At 34.1% G+C, this 10,621-nt stretch overlaps 1 protein-coding gene across 1 annotated transcript; it reads right to left on the bottom strand.

Moving 5' to 3' along the window:
* Positions 1-8,594: 8,594 nt before the first annotated feature.
* Positions 8,595-9,716, bottom strand: LOC133283829 (uncharacterized). Its single transcript, XM_061480739.1, has 3 exons — positions 9,617-9,716; positions 9,348-9,529; positions 8,595-9,140 (listed from the first exon to the last, which is right to left on the bottom strand). Exons 1-3 carry the CDS (start codon positions 9,714-9,716, stop codon positions 8,595-8,597), a joined length of 828 nt encoding a protein of 275 aa, XP_061336723.1.
* Between the last annotated feature and the right edge of the window lie 905 nt (positions 9,717-10,621).

Below are 10,621 nucleotides of genomic sequence, written 5' to 3'. Positions count from 1 at the left end.
ATCAAGTCTCAATACAATAGTCATAACAGGAGAATCAGGCATAATCATGTAAAATAAATAAATCATAAAGCATGCATCAGTCAGCTCAACTCTGGCCTCCTGCCGCCTGAGGTCTCAACCCCCGAGGTACCTGAACCTGAAAATGTGCCCCAACACGGGGTGAGATCTCTAAAAAGAAATCTCAGTAAGACAAGGTCCTCAAGGATCTCTCCAACGCAAGCTCACTTACATGTGCAATATAAGTTCCAAAACAGTATAATAATATCATTTCCAAAATTTGTGCAATAATGTAGGTGGTACACTGCTTGCACCTTACCCAGGGTTCATTATCTTGTATGTCGTCACATACTCAGGCTTACCATCTAGGTGGTACACCACATACATATCATATGACACTTGCACTCAATTAAAATAGCTCAATAACATTTCAGTAATCATCACATAGTTTCATAAAAACACATCATGCATATAAATCATCCCTCCATGAGGTATGATGGAACCAACAATGGGAGAAATCGAAGACACGAAAGCTTACCTCTCAAGCTATCAACCTAACAATGAGTCCACACCAGCCCACGTCACCAAACAGCCCACTCACAGTCTGTTTATAACATAAACATTATCAACATTCCAACTCTAGAAGTTAATTACATTACGATAACGTTTCTTTTTTCATTTACATCTTTTCTAATTCATAATTATCAAGCCTTAAGCCCCCCAATTAAAGGTATTAATGTTTTCCAACAGTAACACTGACTTCCTAGGGCATCATGCCCAGATGGGGACTTTCCCACGCATAAAAACTGATTTCTGGTCATTCTGACAGGTGGTAATCGATTCCCAACAAAAGGGAATTGATTCCCACGCGACAAAACAAAATTCTGCAGAATTGTTTTGCATAATCCGCGACCCAGATGCTTTCCCAAGGTTCAAGGTCCGGTTTTGTCACAAAACAAATGTTCAAAAACACTTATTATGCATTGATTAACAACTATTAACTTGGATAATCAAAGTTTCCTCTTTTAGTGACTTAATCAAGCTAAAATCATGGATTTCAAGAGGAATGATCATGGTATACTTATTGGCTTGAGAACAGCAGAACAAATGTGCTCTTGGAGCTCTCAAATCAGTCCCAAAAATCAGACTACACAAGGCCACGAAATGGAGATCAAAGCTTGGTCCTTTCTCTCCAAAGATAGCTTCTTGAAGCTTCAAATGCCAAGTAAATGGCCTCCTCCACAAGAACTCAGAACACAGCCCCAAAGTCTCACCAACTCAGAAGCTCTACTCAGAAATGGAGCACCTTTCAATATCCTAAGGCTAGAACACACTCACCCATGGAATTTTTGTGAAGAAAGCAAGAGAAAAGGTGGTCTCTTGGGGCTTCAATGGAGGGGAGAAGGTGGAGGAAGGTGGCTACCACCAAAAGCTCATAAAGCTCACGTATAGAATGAAGAAAACTGACCTAAGGTTTTATGCCCTAGGTATGTATAGTTCACTTAAGTTTAATCCCACTGTATTACACTAATAGCTACGCTTATCATTTTAATCTTAAATTTCATTCTGAACCTAGCCATTTTTAAGATTTATCATATTTTCATTATAATTTTTCGCAACACTTTTCCGGTACGCGTTTACATGCAGTAGGTATAAGTTCTGACACCAATACTCGTTATTTTGACTTTATACTTGACATACCAGTCCTAAATATTATTTTAGGAATATTCATACACTTATTATAATTTTTTGGGATACTTCACCGGTACGCACTTATACCGTGAAGCAGAACCGGTATCTGCACTTTTCATTAGAAAAGTGACTTTCAATATTATTTAGCACTTACTATAATTATTTAAGTCTTCTAATAATTATTCAAGGTCAATTATGGAATTCTTTCCTAAACTCATAATTAATTATTTAAATTCCTAATTTAACGGTGCAAGTTCTTACAATATTCAAAGCATTCAATTCAATCACCGGGAAGGAACCAGGGTTCTTTCCCGGCTTGAGCAGTAACTTTAAAGAATTTATCTTTAAAGTTCTTGAAAGACTCAGAATAAACATGGAAATTTTTTTGTAAAAGATGACACCGGATATTAACCCAACCCTTTCTTTCCGGAGGCTCACGGCTAGTACGAGAGGTAATGGCTTGGAAATAGAAAAAGAAAACAAAAACTGTGCGAGGAAAAGTTAGATAAGCGCAGAAGCGCTCAAATGCTTTGACAAAGCCCCAACCATTGGGTTGGAGTTGACTGGAAGCAATATGGAGATGGTTTAAAACACAAACTTGGAATTCAGATAAAGGAAACCGAATACCAAGTTTCGTGACAAGGTCTCGGTAAAAGAAGAAAAAAGAAGGTTCATTTGGGTTCCTCCCTAAACAAACCAGCTCATTTTCGTGGGGAGGAACGATATCATAATTTTCTAAATTGTGGACATTGACCTCAGTTACATCCTTAACGCTCATCTCGGATACAGTACTCAAAACTTCATAAGTTACCCGGGGATACTGAGATATTAAGGCGACAGGAGGACACTCGAAATCTGACTCAACAGAGCGAGACTTCTCTACAATCTCTGACAGAGATGACCCCATAAGTACTTAAAACAAGGAGAAGTATAATCAGAAGAAATGGATGGGCATACCTAAATCAAAATAGCTACTAGTTATAGAATCACTAGTTGATAAACTGGCAGATTTATCCAAAATTGAAATCGGATTATTTGCATCAGCAGAAGCCGAGGTAGATCCCAGAACATTTCCATGACGATAACTTGACAAAGTGGACTCGACTAAAGAGTCACAACCTCTCTCTATAAGTTTGAAACTTAAAAAGACACAAGAATAACAAGGATCAATCTATTTAGACTTTGAAGAACTTGGGGGAAACCTGAGAAGAAGCTGATACATTCGAGTTTGGATGGAAAATTATCTTAGAAGGGTTTGACCGGGTTCTAGGAAAATATTGTGGGATACAAGTGTTTGAAAAAGGACAACCTCTACCCCGCCTACTTGAACCTCGATCGTCCAGTAGGGTTCTCATGAATCCTGGGATTTGATTAACCGGATCTACCTCTACTACTTCCACCACGATATCCACGAAACATTGCTTCACGTTTCTCCTCTTCATTTCTTGATAAGCTCTGCATCATCTTCTTCTTAGCCTTCATCACAAACAATATTTTGGGGATTTTCCTCCCCTCTCATTGGCGAATGAGATAAAAGAAATATGGGTAATTTGTCTAAAATCCTCAAACAGACAATGAATGATTACTCAGAAATACCAGAAACGGTATAGAAGGATAATGAGAATCAATAACTCCACAACACACAGTACCATATAAAGAAAAATGACAAAGATTCAAAGATTCAGACAAGAGTGTTGAGAGACTCAAAAAGTCAGAGAAATATGATATGAAACGCGAAATGGAGATTCAAAAGCACGAATCATTTCAAATATTCAAACTGACCAAACGAAATAGAGGAATTTAAAGGATAAATAATGGTACCTGAGTCGAAATGAGAGGAGTTTTGGAATTTGCTTGGATATGAACTTTCGTTTGGAAGAAGATAAGAGGGGAATAATACAGAGTAAATTTCTCACAAATTGCAAATGTGAAATGAAGGAATGAAAAAGGGGGAATATGAAGTAACAATCGTAACCGTAGCGGTTTCGAATGGCATAGGTTAAGGACACAAGCGTTAATTCACCCAAAAAGTAATGATTAGATAGCTGAAACGATTTGTGCATTAAATGCACATGAAATACGAAAATGACATATGTTGGCTGCAGCATGCTAGTGACAACAAAAATTACCACGTGTAACGATTGCATCATTACTTCAGTAAAGATAAATTTTATCTTGGAATTGCAGTTTTACAAACTGCCGTGATATAAGGAACCAGGAGCCAGGTTCGAAGAAAGATGCTTCCTCTCGCAACCAGTGATGGCAAGCTTTACATTGAATATTTGAATCGAGTTGTTAAAAGATGAATTTGGGGGCAACTCGGCATAAGGAAGTGAAAGCAATCCAAGTTCAATTATAACTTAGGTTAAAACAATATGAATAATATCTCAGCAAGTTGAAGATTCAATCTGCCGAGATAGGGGACAAATATATTACCCCTTGGGACCCTTGGAACTAATACAAAAATCCAGGATTTTTGTAAGTTGAAATTCCTGGATGCTTCTTGAAGGGAAGTCCAAAGAATTTTCTATTTAACCCTGGTATATACAGAGACTACAAGAACTGGGATAAATTTTTAAAAAACTCAGAAATTCCGGATAACTTTCTAAGGAACTCGGACAAGTATAAAACCTGTAGAAATTAAAAATATTCTTAAAGCCATATGCACCCCGGCAGCTTGGACACCCAGACTGCCTGGTTGAGGGGCAACTGTTATGGACTTATATGTGAGACCCATTTATCACTATGCCCAACAAGGGGCAATCAAAATATAAATCCGATATAATTAAGGGAGGATATCCATTAAAGATATCAATCCTAATACGACAACATTAAACATGGGCTTGGGCTGCTGAAAGAAGCACAGAAGGTCCAGGATCCAATACCCACAGGTAAACTCTATAAATAGGAGGTAAAGCCTACAGGTATGATTATTCTCTCTCCCTTACTATTATGCTGTCGCCATGCACACACCACTCCTTTGGCGAAAATTGTTTGTTTTTCCTTTGTTTATAGTAATCTGCTAGACTCAAGGATATCTAACTGATAGATACCTTAGAGAGCACCTAGATTCAACAAAAAACTTAATAGCCCAGTGGAATAGACATCTCTGTTTTCGGGACAAAACAAACCTTAAGGTGTTGATATCCCAAGTTCTCTTCTGGTAAGCATGTGTGTATACATTCGATCTGTATGAGCAATCTGGTCCCCTGCAGTCATGTTATCTTGGTTTGTCTGCAGTGTCTTTGGTTGTGTTTTCAGTTTCATGCATACCAAGAAAAATCTCAAAAAATACAAGAATCTATACATTGATCAATCTCCACTCATCATATATTTTATATGTGGTGGATGATGATAGTTTAAATGACGACAAAATGAATGCGTGTATTCCAACTAGTATTTATTTCTTTTATTAATTTATTATATGGTTAAGGTAGTGCTCAGAACTTTAGTTTTTATCATTTGCATGTATTTAAACTATCTATTTTTTTCAACTAAGTCAAACTATATATGCCGTTCACAACAAGACCAATTTAGGGTTTAGAAAAGGAAAACAAATATCTTGCTTTCTAGAGTCTAGATCAATAACGTCAGTGTCAGGCTTCCAAATCAATCTCTAATAATTTGAGGTTGCACAAATTTAAGTTCTTCCTCAATTATTTTGATAATAAGGTAAGTTAAATTTGTAGAGAGAGAGTATTTATTATGCTTCGGGACCATTATTTTTTGGGTATTCCATTAGTGCAAATGAGAGTGTAAAAATGAAAAAGAAGGAAAATAACAGGGATAAAAATTAAAGAGAAAGAAAAACTGATGTTATGAAAAGAAACACCAAATTATTGAATGGTCTTGAACCATAGATAATATTTCCGCAGACCTGCGAATCACACTTGCTTACATGACAGATACACTAAGTATAAAAAATAACTTCTTTTTTTTTCCAACAAGTCTAGTAAGAATTTCAATCACTGATTGCTTGTTAGGTCACCGTTTAAAGATAAACCAAGTACTCTATAACAAGAAGGGTGTTTCACAATGTTTCATTATCATCATGTTTTATTATTTAGTGCTTCTAATTCCTGATTTTTTTTTCTTGATTATGATGACACCTATGGCATGTAGATGGAGTTTTATTAATTGAAATGAACATGAACAAATACTATCCAGATTTCATATGCTAGACGAAGGCAATGAGCGTGGAACATTATCTTAAAACTAGGGGTATATCAAGAATGGTTCGTTAAGTAACGACTCAATTAAATCTTAGGATTTAACATGTTTAAATAGTAGTTTGTTCCACTTCTGATAATTGTAATTTATACAAAAAGCCGGAAAAACACAAATATGAAATTGGATTAGTCGGATTCATTAAAATTTCGAATAAAAAATAATAATAATTAGGGGCATGGTTAATTGTATGCTTTTGGCTTCTCTTCGGTTGGTCCCCTAGTTCTAGAAGGCTGGTAAGGTTAGAGAAGTGGCCCAATCATGAGAGTAACCTTTGCCTCAAGTATCAATGGTGTTAGAGAAGTGGTCCAATCATGAGAAATAAAATTAGAAATGGTGATTGTTCTCGACCCACTAGCAAAAGAGCCCTCATAATCACGCTCATCAGTATCGCACCGTGTTTGACCACAACAATCGTGGCAAGCGTACAAGTATGCACGCAACAATTTTTTCAAATCGCTTATTTATCAATCTATTATACTTTAAAAATTATTTATTAATTTACCCTATTCTAAAAAATTAATTTTTTTTACCAAAATTCTTTTAATAACGTTTTGATTGTAAATTATTTTAAATATAAAATAAGCTAACAAGGACACACATTAAATTTTTTCTGATTCAATAATGTTTTATATAAAATAAAGACGTGGGGATATTTTTAATTTAAATCTTTTGACGTTGGCGAAAGAAACAAATCCTCCACAAAGAATTTTTTTTTTTTTTTTTGAGGGGGGGGGGGGGGGGTTGTAAATTTCACCAAACTTTGTTTTTATCTGATAATGTAACGTTTGAAATTAAGACCAGCTTGTCACGAAGCCCACGACATTGCCAAACAATGTAGGTTTCTTTGTCGATTGAAGCAAGTTTTAAAAACAAAATTTGACATAGTGATATCAACATAAGTTTTTTTTATATTAAAATTGTGACAAAATCATTTAGAACATCAATTGAATCTTTAAAATATTATTACATCAATTTTTTTGGTCTATTTATTACATCAATTTAATTCTTAATAAATAATAATTTTTTAACATAAAAAATTCATAGTTTAATGTGAAGATTAATGCTATATATATGATGATTAAAAAAAAATGGAAGATGATGTTAATGTTATTAGTTTTGAGTAAACAGATTGAAGTTCCAAAAAAATTAATCTTTTAACGATCAAAATTAAAATATTGAAAAAAATTGACTATAAGAACTTTATATTTCAGAAGTAAACAAAATTATTATAACTCATATTGGTTAATAAACTAATTCGAAATTTAGTTAGGTGAAAATTTTAAAATGATTATAAGTACTAACATTTCTATCCGATTAAGGCCCCTAAAGTTAATTGGATAAGAATTATGTCCATCATGACTGTTAATAAATTATAAAAGTGGACTTCAAGTCATTAATGGATGAGGAAAGAGGTGAGGGGCAAGGTTGTTATTCTTAGAATTAATGTTTTAAAAGAAGAAAAAAAGATAAAGTTTCACTTAAGTTAGAATTATTTACTCGTAAGATTACTTGCCTTTAGTATGTTGGCTTGGAGTGTTACTTATACAAGTTTAAAAGAAACTACAATGAACAAAAAAAAAAAAAAAAACTAATAGCTAGGAACAAATCCCAAGCCTGTTAGTCGTTCTTTTAATGCAATTATTTGCAGCTCTCAACCAACGTTTTCTAATCAAATTGCTGAAGCTCCTAATTTTGTACATTCATATCGCAAAAGATGAAGCTATGGGTTTGATAAGGAAAAGTGGTTTCATCAATGATTGTTTGGAAAAAAAGTCGTGTTTCCCTGCTTGTCGTTTGTTTCTCGAAGACCTCGTTTAGGAGTTTAAAGGAGATTAAAAGTCCTATCTTATCCTAAAAAGTCAACCTACATGTAGAAGATAAACTAGTGATAATGGACAATGGCGTCATGTTGGCTAGGCCGGCGGACACTGTTCTTGCCTTCTTGGAATATCATATAATGGAGTAGATAATGTGCTTGAAGTTTGGAGAGAATATTGGCTTTCGTTTGAAGATTTGTGATTTCAGTGGCGGAGTTAAGATTTTATTTTAGCTGGAACTAAAAAATTTGACACATCAAATTATCAAAATATTTATCGTAATTACACAAATCTATTAGATAACAAATTTATCATCAATTCTAGCATGTTTATCTAAATTAATTACTAAATAATGTCACATAATATTAAAAATTTAAATAAACAATAGGCAACTATTATATATCAAAGCAAACATATAAAAAAAACTAACATTTCCGACAAGCATTCCAAACAAAAGAATCACATTTTTCTTCCACATCATAATAAGTAATGAACAAGCATTGTCCTAGGGATATAAATACACACAAATATAATAATTATATGTATAACAACATTTAATAAGTAATTTAAAATGTAATAAAAAAATACATACCTAAAATTGTAAATGAAGCTATTTTAAACTGACGAAATCTTCAAGAATAGAATCTGTAGTAAAAGTTTTAGCAATCTCTCTTTCAATATACAAAACCAAATTATTTGCAAGAAAGTCATCATCCATTTTGTTCGAAGCCTTGTTTTCACAATTTTCATATCTGAGAATGCACGTTCACCACTTGCTGTTGAAACTGGTAGTGTTAAGATATGACGAATTAGCCTATCCACCAAATGATAGGAATTTGACTTTCCTGTCTTAACTAATCATTGACACAACTCAGAAATCGAAGATAAGTTTTGAAGTTCTGAATGTTTTGGGATGTCCTTATGAAAATGCTTCAATTGACAATTCAAAATAATTCTCTCTTGCTCAGAAAAATCAAGAAGATAATATTTCTCTGCAAGGCTACAAATATCATCAATATTAAATGCTTTGTAACCATTCTTCGGATCTAATGAATAGCTAAGTGATAAAATTTCCATTGTTCGCTCATTAAATCTTCCATCTAACTCTTGTAATTGAAAGTCAATGGTTGAATTAAATATATCAAAGTGATAGTGATGCTCAATAGTTATTTGATCATGATGTCGACGGCTACGACCTTCAATATATTGAGTATCAAGATCTGGAACATCTATTTCATGAAGCTTGGAGAAATTCACAACACTTTCAAGTATTCTTTTCCATCCATCATCTCGTAATTCTTGAATAAGTTCCTTTGTACTTGAAACTAATTGTATAGCATTCAAAATATCTTGAGATTTTTGTTGTAATGCTTGACAAAGAATTTCAGTGATGCCCATGATCTCCTTCATCAAAAGTAAATTAAAGATAAACTCAAAAGAAGTGATCATCTTATAAGCTGCAGTCGCATCTCCTCTTTGAGAGTAATTTAAGCCTTCACTACGAATTTTTTCAAGGACTAAACACGATTCATTATACTCTCGTTAAAGACTATATATAGAATAAAAATGAGAACCCCATCTAGTATCACTAGCCCTCTTTAGTGTACCTACTTGGTTAGAACCTGTCCTAGTTTCAAGCTCACCAATAGCCTGCAAACGTTCAAATTCAGAAATTTGGGCAGCTTGTAATTGATCATGACGCTTAGAAGAAGCATTGATAATATTAATGTGGAAATTCAAATTCTGAAAGAATTGATAAACAGAAGAAACTTCCTTAGAGGCAGCAATCAAGACTAATTGTAATCAATGAGCAAAACAATACACATAATAAGCACAAAGACATTCTTTAAGAAATAATGCTTGCAATCCATTCCATTCACCACGCATGTTACTAGCACCATCATATCCTTGGCCACAGATATTCTGAATATCAAGACAATGATGCGAGAGTATTTCACTAATAGCATTTTTAAGTGTCATAGATGATGTATCTTGAACGTGATAAAGATAAAAAAAATCTCTCTTTAATGAAACCATCTTTGTCAACAAATCTCAAGACAAGAGCCATTTGTTCCCTTTTGGATTCATCACGTGCTTCATCCACAATAATACAAAACTTAGAGTCCCCAATATCTTTGCAAATCTATTTTCGCACTTTGTTTGCGAGAACATATAAAATCTCCTTTTGTATTCGAGGTGAAGTATATTTGGCTATTAATGGAGCATTCATTAGAACAACATCTGCGACATTTTCATTTTAAGATGCCAAAATTTTGATCATTTCAATAAAATTACCACTATTTCTTGAATTAATAGTCTCACCATGCCCTCTAAAAGCACATCCTTGAAAAGCAAGCCAACGAGCAACATCAATTGAAGTCTTAACACGCACCTATTTTTTCAATTTGTTGGGAGCTTTGAGCATGCATAACTTTATCAATATGGCAAGACTTATTCATTAAATCTACACATGAGACAAGTGCATTAGTATGTAGTGAACAAGGATCATCTCCCATGTGACTTAGAAAAGCACAATTCTTTCCACCATGAACTTTTTTCTAAGTATTAAAACCTTTGATTGTGAATGCATCCCAACCATGTCGCCCACCGGCCTTTGTAGTGAAAAGATAACATGGTAAACAAAATGCAGCATCTATAGAAGGTGAATACTCAAGCCATGAAGAAAATTCTTTGAACCAAGAAGTTTGAAAACGTCGAGGATGCTTTTCCTTTGAAAATGGGTAGGAGCATTGAGGTTGATATGGCCCAACCATTAAATAAGCTCTCTGTATTTCATCGACTTCATTAGCTGAATATTGCCAAATTGGCTTACGTTTGCCTGGATCACGTTCAAAAATTTTATTTCTGACTGTAATAATGTCATC

This window comes from Gastrolobium bilobum, unplaced genomic scaffold (assembly GCF_033153095.1).
Source record: "Gastrolobium bilobum isolate Gb01-03AN ecotype WA unplaced genomic scaffold, APGP_CSIRO_Gbil_v1 utg15969, whole genome shotgun sequence".
In the NCBI taxonomy this organism is placed as follows: domain Eukaryota; kingdom Viridiplantae; phylum Streptophyta; class Magnoliopsida; order Fabales; family Fabaceae; genus Gastrolobium; species Gastrolobium bilobum.
Note: the sequence above shows the minus strand (reverse complement) of the source record. Positions and strands in the feature narration are given on the sequence as shown.

Bases quoted from the DNA above. Each gene is read 5' to 3' on its own strand.
- LOC133283829 (XM_061480739.1), bottom strand. From the start codon at position 9,716: ATGACACTTAAAAATGCTATTAGTGAAATACTCTCGCATCATTGTCTT. The intron at 9,530-9,616 runs GTGAATGGAATG...GATTACAATTAG, and splicing joins TGGTGCTAGTAACATGCGTG to TCTTGATTGCTGCCTCTAAG. The intron at 9,141-9,347 runs GTAGGTACACTA...CTTTTGATGAAG, and splicing joins CTAGGACAGGTTCTAACCAA to GAGATCATGGGCATCACTGA.